General features: G+C 38.2%; 3 protein-coding genes and 1 long non-coding RNA gene across 9 annotated transcripts in view; 2 read left to right on the top strand and 2 right to left on the bottom strand.

The window, feature by feature from the left end:
- Positions 1 to 19,161, bottom strand: part of LOC116305217 (TNF receptor-associated factor 4) — a 33,080-nt gene extending 13,919 nt beyond the window's left edge. The window contains exons 1-2 of one of the 3 annotated variants that reach the window (XM_089030203.1): positions 19,024 to 19,161; positions 17,278 to 17,516 (exon numbers count right to left, since the gene is read on the bottom strand). In XM_089030203.1, coding sequence (XP_088886329.1) covers positions 17,278 to 17,516; positions 19,024 to 19,088 — 304 coding nt within the window. In that variant the 5' untranslated portion in view covers positions 19,089 to 19,161. Of the gene's footprint in view, positions 1 to 17,277; positions 17,726 to 19,023 lie in introns of those variants that run through there. The other 2 variants (XM_089030198.1, XM_089030200.1) reach the window with 2 other exon arrangements.
- On the top strand, positions 9,601 to 12,914 carry LOC148913467 (uncharacterized). 2 transcript variants are annotated; one of them, XM_089030226.1, is made up of 2 exons: positions 9,601 to 10,194; positions 10,286 to 12,914. In XM_089030226.1, the coding sequence occupies exons 1-2, from the start codon at positions 9,789 to 9,791 to the stop codon at positions 10,294 to 10,296; spliced, it is 417 nt and encodes a 138-aa protein (XP_088886352.1). In that variant the 5' UTR covers positions 9,601 to 9,788; the 3' UTR covers positions 10,297 to 12,914. The 2 variants fall into 2 exon arrangements, with proteins under 2 accessions (XP_088886352.1, XP_088886345.1); XM_089030219.1 differs by having other exon boundaries at positions 9,617 to 10,194; positions 10,690 to 12,914.
- On the bottom strand, positions 10,161 to 16,927 carry LOC148913468 (uncharacterized). Of its 3 annotated transcripts, none has more exons than XM_089030207.1 (2): positions 16,469 to 16,927; positions 10,161 to 14,737 (listed from the first exon to the last, which is right to left on the bottom strand). In XM_089030207.1, the coding sequence occupies exon 2, from the start codon at positions 14,607 to 14,609 to the stop codon at positions 13,593 to 13,595; it is 1,017 nt and encodes a 338-aa protein (XP_088886333.1). In that variant the 5' UTR covers positions 14,610 to 14,737; positions 16,469 to 16,927; the 3' UTR covers positions 10,161 to 13,592. The 3 variants fall into 3 exon arrangements, with proteins under 3 accessions (XP_088886333.1, XP_088886335.1, XP_088886337.1); XM_089030209.1 differs by having other exon boundaries at positions 16,469 to 16,865; XM_089030211.1 differs by having other exon boundaries at positions 10,161 to 11,190; positions 16,469 to 16,833.
- LOC148913469 (uncharacterized) lies at positions 17,406 to 19,973 on the top strand. Its single transcript, XR_016119829.1, has 2 exons — positions 17,406 to 17,547; positions 19,125 to 19,973. It is a non-coding gene; the product is annotated as an uncharacterized LOC148913469 (long non-coding RNA).
- The last annotated feature ends 3,013 nt before the right edge of the window (positions 19,974 to 22,986 follow it).

Here is a 22,986-nt window from a genome sequence, read left to right on the forward strand (position 1 = left end):
CGAAGTCTTCTTCAGAGAATACCTTATTACAGTGACGGCAGGTGTATTTTTTACACGGTTTGGTTATCGGTGTTTTGGGAGGGATTATGCAGTCAGCAGGTAGTTCACACGTAATGCAGTCCATATATCTATGGGGGATATTGAATGAAGTCCTTAATGGACTCCTTAGCCCAGCCCGCCATTGTCAAAAGCGCACCAAACCGTTCTGCACGCTTCAGACCACACATTTCATCGTACAATTCCTGTACGCGCTCTTTTAACCGGTCTATCTCTTCCCTTTGCATTTCTATGGTGTCTCTTTTATCCTTTGCGTCGGCGATGATCTTTTGCACTGCTTCCACTGGCTCCATCTATATATGAACCCAGATCACATACCTTGTAATGCTCTGATAGTAGGACCCACCGGCTGCGGAAAGACCCAGTTCGTGGTAGAGCAGCTATTAGGACCCTTTAGATACCACTTTGACTACATAGTGCTATTATGCCCCACCTATGTGAATAACCGCACCTGGATGGACATAGGAGTGAACGATGACGACTTCTTCGTAGATATCTTAGACCCCAACGAGTTATCCAGCCACCTTAAGTTTTGGCATAAGCAATTCCCTAAGGATACACAGACGCTCCTCATATTGGATGACATTGCCTGTGGGGACGACGTAAAAAGGCGCACCTCCGAGCTCGTTAAACTCGCCTTCAGCGGTAGACACGACAATATCAGCGTTTGGTTGCTCTCGCAGCAGCTTACCAGCGTCTCTAAGCCCTTCAGGGAAAACATAGGATCGCTTGTCGTCTTCTACACGCCCAGTAAGTCTGACCTGGAAACCATTTTAAGCGACTACGGCGGTGAGATAAGCAAGGAACAGCTGCACGAATACATGCGGCATTTAAAAACGCACCAACATTCCAAGATGATCTTTTCTTTGAGGTTTCCTTATGACGTTAATGTATATGGAGATTGAGCAGCTCTTAGATGAAGTCCCCACACAGTTAGATGAAAGTAACCTCAAGGAACAACTTAACATTCTTGTGTCTTCTGGGAAGTGTAAAGAAATGATAGGTAAGGAACTTACCCATGAGCAGGTTAATAAGCTGTCAGAAGAGGAGGTTAAGAAGTTCCATAAGAGGTACGAGGCTGCCCTCGCAAGTAAGACCACGGACGCCGTCGCAGACTCCGCTATCCGACTTGCGACTAAATTGCTTGGACTTGCGCTGCCCATAGACGACGTGGAGCAACTGCGGAAGGACATAAGCGAGGACTATGTCATCGCCCAAGAACTTAAGATAACCTGCGGGTGGTTGTCTTTAAAGTGCGGTAAGTTAATGGCAGTCGCCTCTGCGGCACTTCACGTAGCTCAGCACGTCGACTTGAAGGAGGTACTAGGTTCCTTCGGAACATCTTGGAAGGACTTCAAAAAGGACAGAGAAGTCGAAAAGGTCTTCCAGGCGGCACTTGCTGAGGTACCTGATCGAGTCGCCTCAAGTACTTAGTTAAGTCGTTGTCAAGTCGCCTCAAGTACTTAGTCAAGTCGTCCTTAAGTCATTCTCAAGTACTTAGTCAAGTCGTTGTCAAGTCGTCCGTAAGTCATTGTCAAGTCGTCATCAAGTTACTTGTCAAGTCCTTAGTCAAGTCGTTGTCAAGTCATTGCCAAGTCATTGTCAAGTCGTCATCAAGTTACTTGTCAAGTCCTTCAAGTCCCTTAATATAAGATGAGTGGCACCGAAGAACAACCAGAAAAGGCTCCCGTAGAAGATACCAAGATTACCAAGGCTAAATCTCCGGGCAGAGTCGCTGCCGGTAAGAAGCTCGCGGAGATGAACAGGAAGAACAAAGCAAAGAAAGAAGAAAAGGTGGAGGAAGAGGAATCCTTCATTAATCCTGGGTACGTCATTGGCGCGTTAGGAGTCGCTATAGCAGCAGGCAGCCTCTACTTACAATGGCGGGCTACAAAGCCAAAAGTAAAGTGGGAGGCCGTGCATGTGCCGCCAACATATCACGCACCTGTGGAACCGGCTGTTAGAAAAAGTAAGATCCCTGAAATGGAGTAGATTTATCACCCGTGGCGACCTAGATTTTCCTTCTTGCTTTGTAATATAATGTCGACCGCGCTGTTGAAAACTGTTGAAGAGGCAGCTATCATTACTTCCATCGTTGCGGGTATTGGTTGGGTAGGTAAGAAAGTGCTCAAAGAAGACTTTACTGAAGACCCAAGCAAGAGCTTCGCTAATTTTGCTAAGATGACCGCTGCCGTAGGCGGGGCTATCATGGTAAAGGATTACCTACGGAAGGAAAAGTACCTACCTAATGTATAATGGTTAGCTTAGTCGCAGGTGGAGTCATTGCAGCTTTAGCATTTACAGGGGCTAATTATGGTGGTCAATATTTGGATAGATTAGTTAGAGGTGATCGCAGCGGAGACTTAGCCGCTGAGAGGAAGAGACACGACTTAGCGCTGGAGAAATATCAGCGAGACGTGGCGGCTTGGAATGAAAAAAGACAAGCTTACAGGGATTGGTTGGACAAGAACTACCAAGACAAGATGCAGGCGGATAAGAACTTTGAAAATACAGACTACGCCTTTAAACTTTATGCGCAAGCACACCCCGGCTTTAGGTTAAGAAAGCCTCAGTTCAAGAATTACTACCAGCCTTCTAAGAAACGAAAAGATAGTGAGTTGGTCTTCGTAGGAGTCGCAGGGCTGGCGGGAGGCGTAGCTTTGGCGTATCTGCTCTAACGAAGGGGACTTATCCCCTGTAATATATGATCGTCTTTTTGGAAAGCGACAAGAATAACTTTACTACTTATCTGAATCCCCCCATCAAAGCCTGTAAGGTTCGGTTGGTTAGTTGCTCTTTGTATAATTCTTGGTATAATTTAATTAATGGCTTTGTCATCGGAACTTCCGGCACCAAACCAAAAATACCAGATTCCCATTACACCCCCATAACACTGGCTAAGGAGCTAGCAAAGCATGGATATACTCTTACCACAGGATTACCCCATGAAATGAAATTCAAGAAAAATAGTGGAAGCGCTAATTTAAAGGACAGTTCATTGGTAGAACTCCTGGGCCTTACTAGTACCACGATAAATAGCGGCAGTACATATGATGTAAAATGGAAAGTCGCATCCTCTTACGAAGTCTATTGCGACTTGGTTCATAGTTACAACAATGGAGAAAAGTCTTCTCTTATGTCTAAGTTTCTGCCCAAAGGTAATCCATTTGACCTGGTAGAATACACCCCCATTTCTTTAAGCTATGACTTATCCAATTTGGTAGAAAGCATAAACATCACCATTAAAGTGGACGGAGAGACGGTGGATTTCAACGGACGTAAGATCAATCTCGTCCTGGAATTCATATAATGGGCCGCGTAGAGGATAAACTCAAAAGGATTTACTATGGACCTGAAGGCTATTGGAGAGGAGCATCAGCTATCAAGAAACTCGCGACCGCGGCCAGGGTATCAGATGAAACGGCTAAGAAGTGGTTGAAAAAACAAACCCTCTGGCAGGTCTATCTTCCCGTGCCCAAGTACATTCCCAGACCCAGCTTTACCGTAAATACCCCCAATGAAGTTCATCAGGCGGATTTGCTTTTCTTACCGCACGATAAGGTGCGAAGAAAGACCTATAGATACGCTTTGACCGTAGTGGATATCGCAAGCAGATATAAGGACGCCGAACCCATAACCAGCAAGGATTCTGGGGAAGTCGCAGAAGCCCTAGGTAGGATTTATAAGCGCGTCTTGAAATGGCCTAAGCTGCTGCAAGTGGATGCGGGGACAGAGTTCATGGGCGTGGTTACCAAGACCCTGAAAGACCACGACACCAAGATTAGAAGAGCTAAAGCAGAGTACCACAGGGGTCAAAGCATTGTCGAAAGATTCAATAAGACCCTGGCCGAGCGTCTCTTTGGGTACCAGTATTGGAAAGAGCTGGAAGATCCCTCCAAACGCAACAGGGAATGGACTCAGAGGCTCCCCCAGGTCGTCGCGGCTTTGAACAACGAGGCGGCCAGGGCTACGGGAATAAAACCCAGGGATGCCATAAAAAAGAAACACGTGGAACACAAGTCCTACGTCAGAAGTTCAAGGGCGGTCTTCCCCCATGAAAAAAAATTAGGTAATGTCACAGTCCGATATCTCTACGGACCGGGTGAATTAGAAGGAGGATCCAAAAGAGCTACGGATCCTAATTGGTCTTTGGAAACTTACCAGATCCGAAGCGTAATAGCTAAGAAGGGTCAGCCCATCTTGTATTATCTTCACGATGGCCCCACACGTGGGTTCGTCATGGAAGAACTGCTTATCGTGTGATGTCCGAATGCTATCGTATGCACTCCGTCATCACACATCCATCGCTTACCGTCAAATGCAGACAGTGACACCTTCTCCTGCGTGACGTTATGTATCTGATGACCATAGCTGCGCAGGCTGTTCATCTTATGCCGCTGTTCCTTGCGTGTTCGTAATACGTTGAGGTAGGACTCGTGCGTAATGTCCTTCTTAACCACGTACTTTTTTACGCCTTTAGCTTTCTTTTCTACGCCGTCTAACTTTAGCACGCTGTACATCTTTGGTTTCAGACCCACGTACTCTACTATGGGTTTTCCTAACATTTCGTCTTTCATCTTCCCAATTACCTTCTTATTCTTCGCAGAGTAAAGGAAGTGCTCCTTCGGGTAACCGCTGGTGTCGTACTCGTCTATGTCGGGGAGGCAGTCTTTGTAAACGTCTTCCGTTTGCACTTCTAGAATTAGGGAGTCGGTGTCTGTGTACAGGAGGCGACAGCGGTCTCCGTACTTTGGCTTAAGCTTATCGTAGTAGAACTCGTACATAAGCAGCTTCGATAGATCCAGCACCGTAAAGCCTGTGTAAACGGGCTTGTTTAGTAAGAGGTTTGCCCTTTTCATGTGAATCACGTAGAAGTTCAGCATTTCTACGTATCTAACGAAGCCTGGCTGTGACACGTATGCTTCTGCTTCCTCTTTGGTGCTGACTATTTTTACGCTTACGCGCTTGCGGATGTTCTCCATTGTCTTTCCGAACACGCTGTTGTTCATCAGTTTGAAGAGGTTTTTCTCGAAGTCATTTTTCGCTGCGGTACGCTTTTGCGTGTTAAAGTCAATGTAGGGGCGCATCCAGGGTTCCTGTGTGAATTTTAGGACTCTGTGGATCTTCTCTACGCGCATTCCGTGTCGCACGTAGAACTGCAGGTTGCGGTAATGTACCACATACTTCTTCTTATCCATCAGGTTCATAGTTAGTTTCCTGTACGGTTTGTAACCAGGGCACATTTGCTTTTGCAGCGGACTTAGCTGCTTAAATGGTATCTCTATCGCTTCTGGTGCTAAGGGGAACTCATTGTGTTCGTCGTGCAGGCGCTCTGGGTACTCCAGATCCACTTCTAAGACGTAACCCTTGTCTTCCTCCTTTCCTACCTGCATGTAGAAGTCTATCGGCTTCACTGGATCCCATTCGAAGTCTCTCACAGGTAGGTACTGTGACATTGCCCAACCATAAAGGTTATTCGCATCCAGGTAGTAAATGTATGTGGTTGGTTTCTCTGGGTCGTGCTCTACTAAGGGGTTGTTTGCGCGGGCGTAACGTCGGCTGGGCCCGCATACGCCGCCACGAATACCGTCTTCCATAAACCGATACATGTCGTACTCCGTTAGGAGATCCAACTGCGCATTTGTCTTCTTTAACAAAGCACTCCAGCTGAGCCCAGGAGCCGTGTAGAAATTAGCGGGATCCAATCCGTAATATTCCATAGCCATCTTTCTGAAGCTTTGGAAAACATCTGCAAGCAGCACTACGTCAGACCTTAGGTAGATGTCGTGGTAGTCCCCCATGTTCTCACAGGAGTACTTTTCCCACACGTCTAACGCATGCTGGTACTCCTCATCCTTTATACCGGACTCGTTTAGGGTGCTGTAGAAGCGATCTTTGGGTGGTAGGGACTCTTTGAATCGATCCCAGGAATCCATGTATTCATATGGGTAGACTCCTTTCCTTTCCGCGCCATATTGACTGGAAATGGGAAAGTTGGTGTTATACTTTACGAGGTTTGCTAAGGAGTCCGCCATAAACTGCTGCGAATCTAAGAACTTCAGCTTACCCACAGTTACGGACATGTAGCGCTCTTTGTTGTTGGGTATGCATTTGACGTCGGAGCCGTCTGTTCCTTGTAGTAGCAAATGGGAGTCGTAACCGCGGAGGTTGTGAAAGAACACCGGAATCTCCATGTCTGGATTTACTTTGAAGTTTATATTACATTTCCAATGAGCCGCTCCTCTGTATTTACCCGTGATGTGGCAGTGATCTCTAACCTTATCCACATAGAAATCCTCAACAAATGCTTTGTGGCAGTGAATGCAGTGCGTGGAGGGCTTTCCCGGCTTCTCACCTTTCTTAGCATACTTCCCGCATTTAAAATGAACTTCTCCTAGATACTTTCCATCTTCATCCCACGCTTTCTTGGCTCGTCTTCCAAACTGAAGAAGCGTATGTTGGCAAATGTGGCATTTTTTTGCCTTGTTAAAAGCCTCCTGGTTCTCTTTGGTAAATTCCATCTTCTTTGGACGTCTTAATTGTTCTCTAATCTCTTCCTCCTCTTCTCGCAATGCTTCTAGAAACTCATTAGCTGCGTTCTTACCTCGGTAAATCACAGGAGGGTTTGCTTTACCATCTGATCTGACTACTATGTAACCAAAGGAGCAGATCTCGTGTAATCCCACCTTATTCGTGGCACCACTTTTCTGCTCTTCCTTAGTTATCAACGCTTCAAAGTCTGCATATATCACGTAAGGCACCTGCATCTGCTTTTGATGGTCTGCGTATGAAAGCTCTTTGTTGGTGGGTATCTGGATCCGTTGCGCCACTTCTTCGACTCCGCGGCAGATCTCATCGTGTTTCTTTAGGGCATTTAAGGATGTAAATGACAGCAAGCAGCAGTCACAGAAGTACTTTTTGCCTTTGTGCTTAGTATGTCTGTAGAATAGTCTGCTAATGTGTTTAACCCATGAGTAGTGTCCGCCGTGGTAGAATAAATGTACGCGCTCTCCTTTACTTTTTGACAGAACTAACGGTACTATCGTCTGCTCTCTGACTCCGTAAACGTTAATTGCTAGATCGTTTATTTCCTCAAATATGGGGATGTCTATCAACTGCATGGGAAATTCCACACCATCCCACTCTAAATCGTCCGTGGGATACTTACTTGTCCTACAGGGATCCTTCTCTGCTGGATACAGTGCAGACCTGATTGCCCACATAAAGCATCGATTGTCTTCATTCTTCACGTTTACAATAGCCTTCTTCCTTTCTACCCACGTTGGTAGCGGTACGTAACTCCCCCCTCGTATGGGTACGTACCTGGCCATACTTATCTCTATTCCTTCAACCTCCTCTACTGTCCAACCCGATCCTTCTTTCGTGTAGTTAGACAGCGACTCCATTATTGCTTCTAAGGCTTCACTGAGTGACCTATCCAGATTCGTGGATTCTAATATCACTAACGACTTTGATCGCAACATTGCTGTCGTCATTACCTCGTCTTTTGACAAACTTACTTCTACCATTATGCTCGCTTTCAGGGCTCCTAATTCTTCTATACCTTTTCGGAGAGTCCTTTTAACCTTCCTTTCTGACTGACGCCAAAACTGTCTAACGTCAATCTCACCGTTACCGGGTATTGACACCGTGCTGAAGTTGCTTTGGGATTCCATCTATATAATAGGAAATATTTTATACCTAATACCAAGCACTTTTTAGGTCGTCGTAGTCGTACTCACAGTCCTGACAATGCCAAAACAATTTAACCTTAGTCTCAAACTTCTTACCACATCCACAATCATAACTGCTCATACACTTCGTCTTCATTTTCAAATGCTTTTTCAAATCCGCTTCTTTCTTAAAAGTTCTCTTACATTCTTCGCACTCCATATATAGACTAACATATTTGCGCTGTTGCCCCCAACCACACTTGGAGTGGGGATTGTCCGTAGGTGGATTTTTGGCACGGGTCTTGCCCGTGTTGAGATTGCGCTGGAACCCCCATTCCCTATACTACTACTTGGCACAGACGATGCAGGGTGTAGAAGGCACAAAATGTAAAAACTGGACCCAAATGTAATAAGGGTCACAAATGTAATAAACTTTGGTCACAAATGTAATAAAGGTTACAAATGTAATGAACCGTTGGTCACAAATGTAATAAAAAATTTGTTTGTATCAGTCTCAAGGCCAAAACTAATTGTGCTTTTGTTGTAAACTCAAAATCCATTGTACAACTGTACACCGTGCATGCAAATTTTCCACATTTTTTTCCTCAGATATAAGATCACAAATTGTTTCTACAATTTCCAAATTCGTTTAATGTTTAAAACGATTCACAACATTAAACCTAAAACAAGCTTTATTAAACTCGATCAACTTTTACATTAGACAATCAGATAAATAGGTATAAAATTGAGATTAGAACATCAGTATATCGTTTTCATGTTTTTCATGCATGTCAATTAATTTTGTGACGTAATTGACTGACTTTTTTCTTATAAGCTTACACGAAAACCGTTAGCTCATTTCAGGGAGGGGTCCGCACCCCCTGCACCCCACCCTAGATCCGCCCTTTCTTCCATCAAGTTTGCAACTGAAACAGTTCTTCAGTACCAAACTCTTTAATACTTCGGCAGTTGACATTTAGAGGCCGAATTTTAACAAACAAACGATCGATCGAACAAACGAATGAATGAATAATGCGGAATGTGATGTTTTAAGGGGAAAATTATTTTCAGACTACTGGCATTAAACCATGGTTTTGTGTTGCAGTTGTTTGGAAAAATATCTTTTGAAAAAATAGTGATAACTTGTGATCCTCCCGAAACTGAACTAATGATCGACAATTAACCATTGAGACATCAAATGAAAGGAAAAAAAACACACGTACACACAAAAACATGAAAATAAATAGCGAACAAAGAATAGAAATACATTATTCGACATTAATTCCATTTTATTATCAATAACAGCGTAACTTTATGAATAGAATTAGCATAATTTTAAGTTATTTATGATCAATTTATTTTCGATAATGCAAGCCACTTTCGGATCATGTGAGTATTAATTAAAGTCAGCTGAAAGTTTTCTTATTTTTTTATTTTATTAGAGTGTAAACAGTATATCCGTGAAAAATTAGTTTTACTAAATAGTACAATTCTTTTCAAATTATATTATATTGTTTTCTATTGTTTAATTAGCACTCTCCTCATACTATTTAGTAAATTGCATTCCGTGGATATATTGCTTGCACTCTATTATATAGAGTACAAACACTAAAAGTGTGCAACACTTTGCAGTATTTAGTAGTACGTAGTGCTAATTAAACGATAGAAAACAATAGGAATAGCATAATTTAGCAGTATTTAGTGGTATTGATGTTACACACTTATAGTGTTTGTACTCTATTTGATTATATTTTTTTACTTGAACTGATACATAAGATTTCTTTCGGGTTTTTGGACATGTACATTTGTGACCTTTATTACATTTGTGACCAAAGTTTATTACATTTGTGACCTTTATTACATTTGGATCCAGTTTTTACATTTGTGCCTCCTACAAGGGTCTGTAAGGGTATTTGCGGGAAACGAATGAAATATAGCGCGGGATCCATGAAAATATACTCGCTTGATTGGAATTGCCTGATTCAATATTCTGGCTTTCTTATTTTCGGGTAAAACGTGAACATTAATGAATAAAATAAAAATCTAACGCCTTTGAATATGTTGAATATGGTCGTCGATGGCAAACTGTCGCGGGACGCGGGATTTCACGTCGGGCACGCACGTCCTCAAAAATGCCGACTTTCGCCATTCATAATGTACAGCGGTATAACGTACGAAAGAAAATACAAAATGGCGGCTTGTTTGACGGTTGAGGAAGTCTTGGAGGAAGTTTGGAGGGATTCTGGTGATGATAATGACGTCGATAGGTTGGAAGATGATCTGGGAGAGGAAGAGGATGTGGAGAAGTCAAAGTTGTTGAAGTGGGTGGAAAATTTTGATGGTGGGAATGTGTTTGATGGAGAGTTTTTTAGGAGAGGAGCGGTGGATTTGCTGTTGCCTTTGTTACGTTTGTCAAGCAGGATATCAGAATGCAATTCATCCGAGGTTGATGCTCGAATTAATGGTAAGATTTATTGTCATAAACGGTTAAGGAATTTAGTTTACTATATTATATTGACGAGATTAACATTAGACCTCCATTTTGTTTGTTCTAGGAACTCACTAACCCAGAAACTATATATTTTTATCGATTCTTTACAAATAATTAAGTGGACAGGCATGATCTTTACATACAAATATAATTTTATAACACATTTGTAGTTGTAGTACCATCCCTTTTTTGTCACTTTTGATATCCCATAGGTTATATTTTACTTTCTGTGATGATGATTATACGTGTGTAATTTTATTTCTAATAAACGCAATAAAAGCAATAAAAGCTTATCCATGCATGGATTAACACCAATATACGAGAAGCAAAAATACATGTTACACTCATTACGACTTCAAATTATATATCATTAATGTAATAACTTATAAGAGTTAATTATTGTTTATACTCCCAGTTAACATTTACGAAAATAAAGGTTGTTGATATTTGATCCACTGTGTATTTTAGTTGCCCATGTACTGATCTCCCATACAATAACGACTGGCTCAATACTAGATAGCGAGGCTAGGCTGTGGTTAAGGCAAATTTATCGACGGTTGTCTGGACGAGTTTCAATAAGACGGCCCTACTATGCTGAAATACACCGCAATATCCCATACGCAATAGTACAAGCCATGTCGTTAGTCATCCAGCAGTGTCCTGATGAGCTTAAGGAACCTGTCTGTTACTCATCAAAAAACAAGAAAGGCCATGTTATTAGTTTTACCACCCGGGATGCAGTTATTTGGTTCCTTAGTGTAATTACCAGTATGAGTAAAATAGAAGTGAGAGCCTTCTTGACCAAGAAGTTGAAAGGTGCGAGGAGAAACAAACACAGAGTTAAAGTGCTTGTAGAAGATGGTAAGGATTTTGCCTTTGTATACTATCATAACAAAGGGCTGATGTCCATCCAGTTTCACTATGGTGAATGGAACACACATGATTACCCTCAACATCCATGCCAACTTACTTGAAAAAAGAAAATAAATATTGTTAAGCATAGGCATATTACTGTTTACATGTAGGTCTATTCTAGATCGAATTAGGATTTAAAAGGTGATTTTTGCTGAATGAGGAAAACTGGATAAATACCCTCAAAGCAGAGGAGGAAATCAACAAACCTTACTTAAATAGCCAGGAGTAGATCCACGCCTCCCTGAGAATCAATTTATTGCTTTATTCTATTATCTAGTTTTGCCACAGGATTTTTTATATGTTTGGGCGCTCTCCCTCCCCCCACAATATTCCTGGATCCACCTTTGGCTATTTATAAAAAAAGGAAATACTGCAAGGGAGATAATGGTTTTATATTTCAAATAAAATCACTATCAAAACAAAAACAAAAGAAAAGATGTAATACTCTAAGTTGTCAGTAGTATTTAAATAGTGTTTTAATTTTAAGTAAAAGTACCACAAAATCATCAAGCATAACTTTTGAATGAAGAAAGGCATCTATTATATGAAGGCGAAAAGAAGTATTACAAGACTGTCTTTCATACATATATTTATATTTACAGTGATAAAAATGCTAATTAATCAACACAAAAAGAAATATTAGACTCTCAATATTGTGAAGCAAAATTGAACTGATTTTTACATTAAGTCAGACACATGCTGATATAATAATAAATAATAAGAAATTCTATACTTAAACACACTTTTCTGTATACAAAAAAACTTATATTTATATTTACAGTGATAAAAATGCTATAAAAATATTTAAAATCCAGGTAAAAAGAATTAGAGTACAAACACTAAAAGTGTGCAACACTTTGCACTATTTAGTAGTAAATACTGCTAATTAAAAGGGTTAGCATTATTTAGCAGTATTAAGTGGTATTTAATAATGGTACACACTTATAGTTTTGTACTCTATTACAAGACTGTCACTATTATTAAGCAAAACTTAACTGATTTTTACATTAAGCCAGAAGCATGCTGTGATAGAGTGCTTTTAGTCTCGCTGTTGAATAGGTGATGTCACCTTAATTAAATAAGTAAACTACTATTTTAGCTGATGTCACCTAAATTTGAAACTACGACTAAACTGCTACTTAGATCAGGGGGAGAAACAGTGATACAATACATACAAATGAATGTCTATTCACTGATTCTCTGGAAAACAACTTGCACTTTTACTATTTTAGGTGACGCCAACTAAATAGTTATCTAAGTTAGATACATTTATCAAACTATTCAACAGTTTGACTGAATGCACTCTAGAGTAATAAATAATAAGGAATTCTATACTTAAATACACATTTCTGTATTATATAATAAATAACTTGATTTTTGAAGTCTTACATACATATATTTATAGTTATAGTTACAGTGATAAAACATTTGCAAAAAATATTTACTTTGTAATCATTTTGATAAATATGCTGTACAAATCTTGTTATAATGGTTAATGTTTTGTTTTTTTCTCTTAAGTTTCAATGAAATTAAAAAAATAAATCTAAATTTTATATCTTATAAGTGGAATATTCTTAAATTAAGGTTAATAAATGGAAGAGCCTTGGAGGCAGTTACTGTAAATCTATGTGTTTGTTAGACTGAATTGTCACAAGAAAGCCTTTGGTACTTACACTGCTCATGTTGTTAGCATAAATCAACAACCGACCCCCTATCATAACGGAAAATCAGTTAATAAGTTGGAAATTGGTTTATTAAAAATCATACTTTAAAAGTCATTGAACAAAAAATACTGAATTATTTTTTTACGCATATCATGAGGTCTGCACATGCCATAATTATAACCAAAGCATTAAGTCTGCCCCCTCCCAGCCTATCTGAATTAGGGGATATTCTATTACCGATCAAAAACTAAGTGACTGACTGCTGACTGACAGACTGACTACCTTCTCATTTACTATAAAACTGACATCAAATATTTTGTTTTCATGTTTAATACTTACATCATCCTGTTATGTGTGCTGACATCAAATATTTTGTTTTCATGTTTAATACTTACATCATCCTGTTATGTGTGCTAGTCTTTGAAACTCAGGACAACCTTCATACACTTATAATATTTATGAAAACACTGTGCTGCTCAAGTCATGTTGTTTATCAAAACAGATTTGTGCCAAAACATGGCACCATAAGTAAATAATATTCCATAGCAATCGACGTTATACACTTTAAAAGTAATTACAAGGTGTTTTGTTGGAATATGTAGTTCCAGAAATTATCCATACCCCCACAGAGGAATTAAGTATTTCCTCCGAGGGGGAAAGGAAAATTACAGAGTTTGTATGGAAGAATGGAATTAAGGGGTTGGGGGGTCCTTTAAAAAATTCCCTCATTGGGGATTGGGGATGGATATTTTCTGGGAGTACACAATACTTCTTATACCCTAGCCCTGTGTTTTATTTTCTTTTGGACAACAAGTTTTTCCCTTGAGTTACACTGGCAACTACCTTCTCTCTGAGAGGATGTAGGCAGAATACACACTGTGATTCAGATGGTTCCTTGTGATATCCACAATAACAGTAATTGGGATCATGCAATGCTCTTTTTGGAATGTAACTCAGATTTCTTGATGAAAGCAAACCACCATTGTATCCCCTTTCGCGAAGCCACAGAAGAGATACATACTCATGTCTAAAGATCTGCTGCCACCGCAAATGATAGATTGTGTTTTTACTGTATCTAGCTATAGATTGATGCTTAGATTCCCTCCCTTCCATGGAATTGAGAGCTAAACCTAAGTCATACCTGTCTTTCATTTCCCTGACATGAACTGGAACAATGTTACCTAGATGCCAGACAGTGGGATGAAAAGTAAAGAAAAGCATGTTAATTCTAAAGAACTCTTTACATTTCTTTTCAAGTTCACTAACCTGTTCTTGTGAAATCTCTAAGCGATTAAACAAAGATACACAATCTCTCAGTATAAGACAGAAGTATGAAAGAATGTGTAGTTTACTTTCATTCTGGGTCCCTTTACCTGCAGAAGGCTCAATAGCCGCAATTAAATACATAAAACCATGCAAGAACCCCCTTGATTCCTTCCCTGTAAACCTGAAATCAATGCTCTTTCCATTACCATGGGTATCATTAAACCACTTTATAGCACTCTTTGCAAGCCTGGATAGATGACATTCTGTCTTTAAGGCCATGACATATTTTGAAAATGGAGAACTAGAATGAATCTGGAAAAAATTAGTAACTGATGATGGTATTGCAGACAATGATAAAGCCTCATTTAAAAGGTAGCGATGAGCAAGGGCACATGCATTGTTTTTTAAGTGCAGGGGTTCAATATGTACTCTGTCAACTAGTTCTCTAATTGGAGGTACAAACTCTTGCCTGCTGTTGCAGGATGATATGAACTTTGTTAAATTTGTCCTCTTAGTTGAGTCAGCTAGATTCTTCTTAGACATTTTTTTCTTTTCCTCATCTACTTTCTTTGATACTTTTAACCGGTCTGAATATTTCCAAGGCTTCCAATCATTTTCCTTTTGGCTTCCAAATGTTCCATCTATTTTAACACCATTGTCAAAGTTCACATCTGCAAAAGAAGAGAAAAATTTTGCACTGTTACTGAGCTCTCCTGCAAGGAAAGCAACCATTTTCATATCGTTTGGAAATTCCCCAAATCGAAATTTCACATCAACAGATTTACCATTGTGCGATAAAGTAAAAACATCATTTTCAATAGAATAAATTTGCTTAACAAGCATAGCAACATACCTTTGTACTGGAAGACAGGTTTCACTGCAATTTGCTCCAAACAAAAGATAGTTCTCGTTACAGCTTAATATTCCTCTCCCAATATTCAAAAAACTTATTAACCAGGAACAAGCTGTGTCGTACTTACCAAAGGGAGCTCCATCACCACCCAATGACACAATAAATGTATAAGGTTCATTGTTAAACCACACAAGATCATAGTCAGTATTACTGGATAAATAAAACTTACCTAACATTATTAAAGTATCTTTAAGATCACGATAGCAGCCACTTACCTTATCTTCCTCTCTCATCCCTTCACACAAAGTGTCACACACACTATACACAGTACCCATAGGGATTGACTTAACAAAGGTTATAAGTTTATGATATGGTACAAGCCTAGGATATGGTAAATGAGCAACAGAAATACGCAAAGTCTTCTTAGTCTTTGGATCACGCTTATACGAGCTGTCTCTATAAACCTTACGATACTTTTTTTTACTCATTACACCCCCACTATAATAAACTGCAATGCTTCTTGTCATATTTTCTTTAGTTGCTTCATATCTTATTACTTCTGGCTTAAAAACCTTGGCAACACTTCCTTCACTACCTTACTACTTTTAGATAAAACATCCACTAACACAGTTTTACAACATTTTGTGACCGCTGTGTCTATTAACCCAACCTCAGCTGGAACACTTGACTCTTGACTTGCTCCATTTATTTCTTTAGCTGCCTGAAACATCTCTCTTCTTCTCTTCGTTACAACTGACTTGCTTCCTTCTATCTTTCCATTTTCTTTCAAAGTTGTTGGTGTCTTCCTTCTATTTCTTACTGCTTGATCTGACAAAAAACTCCCTTCAATACTCAGCAACCTGTCTTTCTGTCTTCCACTCAACTCCTCCCCTATTTCAACCATTTCCTCTACTTCATCTACTTTCTTTCCTATCTACACCAAAATACAATAACATATAAGCTTATATGTAATAACTTTAGTAAGAATAATATAATATTCATGTTTGTCCTTTTTCAGATGTACACATCAATATTGTCAATTGAAAGCATAATTATTTTTTACGATTAAGCTTAAATGTGATAAATTTATAATAAATAAAATAATAATTTGATGCATGAAGTAGCAAAAACTGCTAGGTTTCAATGAGCTGATATATATAATAGTCTATGAATCTCATCTGCTCCAAAGGGTGGTAAAACACTGACAAATAATAAACCTGTCAACCACAAAGAATCCTATTGAAAGGATTGTGATTGATCAGCTGATGAACATGAAACAGCAAGGCAAAGCATCAAGTGACACCCAGCAATACTGTCTTCCTTCCTCTTACTGTACATAATCATTTGATATTCATTTCATTTTTAATAACAGTATGTATTAGAGTAAGTTTTAATTTAAGGTAAAAAATCATGTCTTCTATAATCTAGATGTACGTTCAAGCTTCAGCTAACGCGCGTACGTGAGTTAAAAGTTTAAATACCAGATTATCACTGAACGATGTAAACAAAAATGACTATAAGTTGACATATAAGTAGTGGTAAATCTTACCTTTTCTTCCAAATAACGAAGTCTATCGTATTTCTCCTTCAAAACCTTTTCCTTTGACCTTATATCCTCTTCCACATCTTCCAACTCCTTCGTTAGGTCTTCCATTCTTCGATTCCTCATGAAAAGTTTTTCTCGTAGTTCTTTTTGTTGTTTCATGAACTGTCCCACTCCAAATCGTGGCATCGTGGCATAAAATGTGTGCGAAAAACAATTTTTTTGGAAGAAATCAAAGACAAATTTCAAAAAACTAAAAAGAACACATCTTGGCTCAATCACAAAGGATTCTCATAACATAATTTTCAAAGCTTTACGTTTAGGTTCCTTAAAAATAAAACAAGGCTTAAAACACGTTATTTTCGATTTTCAAGACATTTTGTGATCATTAGCCTTAAAAACATGATTAAAAAAAAATTTTCAAGACCAAAACACGGCCATATTTGGTATCAAAACAAGCCTTGAGCAAAGCTCCCTCATTTCCCGCCAACTTCGATACGATCAGAAATACACGATTGCTCTACGATCAAGCCGAAAAGATCACGAAGCCGTTAATCGAAATGTAGATTCCAGTCTCCGATAGTTGTCTCACGTCCAATATGGCGGACAGTGAAATTTATCGCGACATTTTCGAGGGCGCGCGTGCCCGACGTGTTTCAGGACAAAATAGAGCGTGAATCGGGATCCGGATCCCCCTTCCATATCCTGACAATGGGCTGACCCAGCTGAGGAACTAATGCTCTAGTGACAAGTAGTTATCTAAACAAATGAATTTATGAAGGCGAAACAAGCAGATCACTTTTCCATGCACTTACCTACATCGACTGGAGCTGACTCCTGATTATGATTTTTATCTTCTCTTTGGGGATGACAATAAACTTTTAGGTTATCTATGACGCCTCTAACAGTAAGGTTACGCGAGAAATTCCGGTCTTCAATCAAGCTGTTATCCAAGGGGCACCTATCGACACTCCTCAACCACTGTCCAATGCAGTATCGACAAAACGAATGTCCCTCTTCACAACTCATGATGGGATCTCGCAGAACGTCGTGGCTGTAACAAACAACAAAACCAACCAGAATGTGTAAGATATTATCTTCGCCCAGGAATAGACCTCTTGCACTGAGTCCCGAGCGGAATTGTTCTGGGGGACAAAAAAATAAGACGTCTTTCCTCATCCAAAAAAATCCATTGTTTTGTACCCCAGAATTAATCCTCTCGGGACTCAGTGAAAGGCAAAGTTTCAGCTTATAAAATGTAACACAGGAGAAATACTATTTAATATAAAATCGAAAATCTTTTAAGGATTTGCATGGGAAAATGTGCTGAATGGCAAGCTTTGCCATCCAGCACATTTTCCCATACAAATCCTTGTAAAATATGCGATTTTCTATAATGAAGAGAGCGCGCGTGCTATGTTATACAAGCACTTGGGAAGTTCGGGTGGTTGCCTAAGCACCATTAAAAATAACTAGAGTTGCACTCCGCTTCGCGTCGTGAATCATCCATAATTCGAAGGACGCACGCTACTTATGATCCATTCCGTAAATATTCAATGGCATTTCTCAACGTTATTTGCTAAAACGTTGACTCCTTACTAATATCGAAGTGCTCTTTCCATTTCTGGTCTTCAATTTGACACAATGTCTCTTTTTGCGGGCCTATTGTTAATTAACTAATTAATTAATTATTGTTAATTAAGTGAATATTGGGGAATAATAACCGAAACGAAGTAGAGGCGTCCAGGGCCAAATGCAAGGAAATAATAAGGTGTCAATGCAAAATATTTACTTTTTCACTTGTTCTGTCTTTCTTTTCTTCTTACATTCAGGATAGCGAAAATTTTGCATCATCAATTTATAAGAAAAAAACTGCACATTTTGAAATTTGGCTCAGTCTAGATGCTTCGTTTTTAACTGACCGTGCGCCATTTGGGATTTGAGTCTATGCAGTCCGTAAAGTCCTCCACTGATCTTGTAAAGCGCCATTGAGCTCCTGGAAATTGCGCTATATAAATTCATTCCTTTACCTTTACCTTTTTACCTTTACGTTATGATTCAATGTAATGCTCATGATTAGACAAAAAAGTTCAAAATTTGCATAGCATCACAGAAGCCGACTTTGGGCTTCCTGCGGCTTCTGATTCCAAGAAATGCTGCTTTAAGTGTCAACATATGATTTGCTTCGAAGTCTAATACTTGTTTTCGCTTAAATAGTAATAGAAAACAATTCTTACACTGACTCTGAGAAGTAAAACAAATAAAATATCATTTGATATTACAATTAATTCTCTTATATTTTCCTTGTAATAATCCCTGCCACTATAAAGTTTAATCGTTTATGAAAATACTGATTGTGAAGTCAATGCCAAGCGAACTGGTTGAGATTTAATCTCGATCGTCTGATATCGTGTAAATTAAATTTTAGAGATTTTACAGGCATTGTACTGGAAAACTAACTATATTTTCTAATGGAGTAAAATATGATACAGCTTAGTGAGAAATTAGAACTTTAAACCGAGATATCCCCTAAACTATGGGATAAACTAGACACGACTCACCATATTGGACACAAGAGGTTGTCGTCTATTTTATCCACAAACTGTTCGGTCTTGTAACCCTCCATTTTAAAAATAAGTAATCTTCTTTCGTGTGATTTCAGATAAAAGTCACAAATGGACTGCTACACCGTTGGGAACATTTTGCATGATTTGAAGGGCTATAATAAATGTATAAGATAAGTGCTCGTCATTGCGGTAGATTGAGAATTTAAACAAAATATTGATTGTTCGTGGTAAAACTTCGTGACGTAACGTTACCATGGGTCATGGCATGAATAATCTTAGTAGACGTCTTAGATTCAGATTTGTTATAATTAATCCTTGGTATATGTGAAATAGTATAGTTTACAATTCGAAATAATAATAATAACATTTGTAGAATATTAACAAATAAAATATACATATTTTTTTACCTTCCTCCTCCTTTTACAATATATATATATATATGCACTATCCTTCTTATTATTTTCAAAATAAATAAATAAATGAATAGACATTATTTACATATGGAAAGAAGGAATAAAATTAGAAGTCATATACCTAGGGCAAGGCAGTCCAAAAGAAACCTTAGGGCTTATAATTTTAGACTACCTTAATCACAGGTAGCCCAAGCTTGGTTTCTGTGGTGTCATGTGAAATGTATCAAATGTGTCATAAGAAAATGTATGCTAAATTCAAAAAATAACCACACAGAGCGAAAGAAGTGCTATTTCTCAATGATCGGGTAAAATTTCGAGGCTTTATTTCACGTTTCAATGATTTTATTGAAATTTTTGATGAATCCCCATACATTTTCTTATAACACGACACCACAGAATCCAAGCTTGGGCTACCTGTGCCTTAATTAAATATAGAATTGTAAATGAGAATATTAATAAGAAAAAAATATGATGCTCAAAAGAGAATGTACTTGAATGAGAATTAATTATTAATAAATATGAATAAATAAATTGTATTGATATTATTATTTTGCATACAATGCGCAGAATTTATCCAGGCTTTTTTATTAAAGATGTTAAAGTCAAATTATGTGTAATAAATATTTTTCAAAATTATTTTTCAATGAGTAGAAGGGTGATTTATTAGTGAAATATCTGGTGGAAGCAAATTCCAAAATGTTGGATCTTGCCAAGAGATTGTAAATTTCCTTGTATTTGTGCTAACGTTTGTGTGGTCTATATTTGCTTGCTTGTCTCGCTGGACATAATTATGTATTTCAATGCTCTTGTGAAAGATAGTATGAAAAACGTCGGGCAGAGTTCGACTATTAACAGGTAGGGTCTGAATGGGGGTGTGTTAAAAGAAAACATGAATAAACCAACTTGAAAAAGATGTATATTCATAATGTTCAAAAGGCCATCTTCTTGAAAAAGAGGAGCAGTATGTGCATAAGGTTTTGCATTAGTAAAAAGTCTTTTAGCTAAATTATCATAATACAGATACGGGTAGACAAGAGAAAAATGCAGTTGAAACAAGGAAGTCTGTAAAAGATAAGCTCTTGATCTATAAGTAACACCTATGGATTTTGAAATTTTATTAGCAATGATAGTACATGTTCTTTCCAATTACGATTTTCATCAATAAGGACCCCCAAGAATTTAATATTGGATTTTTGCTCTATGATCTTGTTATTTATTTTAATACCATCTTCTTTCAAGTGAATTTTCCCTTGTTTAGGTTTAAATATTAAATATTTAGTTTTTTAATATTAATAGATAGTTTATTTGCAATTAACCAAATAGAAATCTGTTGAAGTTCTGTATTTATAATTTCATATAAATTATCTATATTTTAACTAACTTTAGAACTATTTATAATATCATTGACATAAAGTATGAAGAGCAATGGACCAAGAATACTTCCTTGTGGAATTCCACATTTCATGATTAGGTAATCTGAAAAATTGTTATAATATACTACTGTTTGTTTACGATCTCAGTAAATAGTTTTTTAGCCATTCAAGTGCAGGACCTCTAATACCATAATATGCCAATTTATGTAATAAAATTTCATGGTTTACTGCATCAAAGGCTTTTAATAAATATAGAAAAATACCAGCACATATTTCTTTGTTATCTATTGCACCTGAAATATTACCAGTTAGATGCGTTATAGCTAAGTTTGTTGAGTGATTAGATCGAAAGCCATATTGGTGTGGATAGAGAATTCTATGTTTATCAATAAATTCTAAAATTCTGTCATGTATTGCTTTCTCATGAAATTTAGAGAAAGATGGCAAAATTGAAACTGGTCTGTATTTAGTAAAAAGGGATTGATTTTCATTTTTGTAAATAGGAGTTAGTTTTGCTATTTTTATCTCTTGAGGCACAATACCAGAGCTCAGTCATAAATAAATAGGAAATGTTCAAGGCTCAGCAATTGAATCAATGTTATGCTTTATATTATCAATATATATTTGATCTGCACCAGCAGCTTTACCTGATTTTTTTAGAAAGATCGATTGACTAACCTCATTTTTTAGAAAAGTATGATAGGGTGCCTGTGGATTATGCAATTTACTAGCTAAATTTGGGCCAATATTTGTAAAGAATTCACAGAAGTTGTTAGAAATTTCTACAGTATCCTTATTTTCTTTATCGTTATATAAAAAGGAAGAAGGTAGCGCAGCTTGCATCTTGCTTTCCTTTTGTTTATAATTTCGTTAAGAAGCCTCCATGTAGCCTTCAAATTACCTTTGGCTTTGTCTATTTCATACTCATAATAACTACGTTTAGGAATTTTTAATAAATGATTTAATTTATTTTTATGTTTCTTATATCTTAATTCATTATCCATGTACACAAGGACTATTGAGGTAAACTTTATGCAATTTACATTTTTTGTTTATGGACTTTAATAAACCCTTGGTCTTAGAGAAGTCTTATATTAGCAGTAAACCTTTTTTAACTCGTGGATAGAACGCGAAGGGTAGAAACAAGTTATTGTGAGGGTTCTAAATATTCGAATGAGTGACTCATGATTTACTCGTTCGCTCTCTCAACACAGCGAACCGTCGAGTGTTTTCAGGCCTCGCAAATCTTCGAATCCTAGTTCGATCCCGATAATTCCTTCATATTCTCTCTCTCACATCCCTTTAGGGCCTAGAAAACCATATAACTTTGCTGGGGAATAAATGAAAGAAATAGAACTCAAGACGATAGTCACGTATTCCAAAACAAGGGGGGGAAAAAGCAATACGTTTTTGGCCACCCATCTAGGTAGTAATCTCGCTCAACCTGGCTTGACTCTGTTTCCTTGAAGCCCAAGTTTTTTCCACTGGACCAAGATTCTAGGAAATTTGCACAACAATAGCCATGAAAACAATGCATCAGACAGACTAGATTATTTCTACTACAAATCAACGTGCCAGTGCGTGGCAGAGTGCAAGGGATTAGATGTAGATATGGTCTTAGGGCCGGCTTGTCTTTCCCCTGATGCTCGGCTAGAACACAATCCTGCGTATTACGTACACCAAAGGGCAGAGGGACTTATCGCCGTCATGTCCGAAGTCCATACGACGACCCAGCGGATGTCTCGGGGTATGGCATGAAGGCACTATTTTCTTTTTCTTTTTTGGAATTAATTATCAAAATCACTTTTGGTAGACGTGGGTTCGATCCCCGTCTTATCCAGATAAAGATTTCTTGTTTTCTTTTTAGCACCTGATCGCGATCGCGTGATCGCGTGATTTTTACGTTCATTGAATTCAAACCCTAGAAATGGATAGTCTTTTTTTGGAAAAAGTGACTACTTTTTCCTCGCATTCAGCATTATCAGTTAAGCAATGTTTAATATTTAAGACCCCGGGTAAAAATATGTGCGTTTACATGAGGCTTCGTGTAAACGCTCATCGTTTTCGCACCGTTTAATTTTGACCGTTTATACGAAAACGCACCATCGACTCGAAAACGCTCACAGGAGCTAAATGAGCATGCGCATAGTTCCTGAGCCTGCGATCTGCTT

The sequence above is a fragment of the Actinia tenebrosa genome, unplaced genomic scaffold, assembly GCF_029948245.1.
Source record: "Actinia tenebrosa isolate PJP-AT-01 unplaced genomic scaffold, QUT_ActTen_1.0 PGA_scaffold0__85_contigs__length_37466705, whole genome shotgun sequence".
NCBI classification, from domain to species: Eukaryota; Metazoa; Cnidaria; class Anthozoa; order Actiniaria; family Actiniidae; genus Actinia; species Actinia tenebrosa.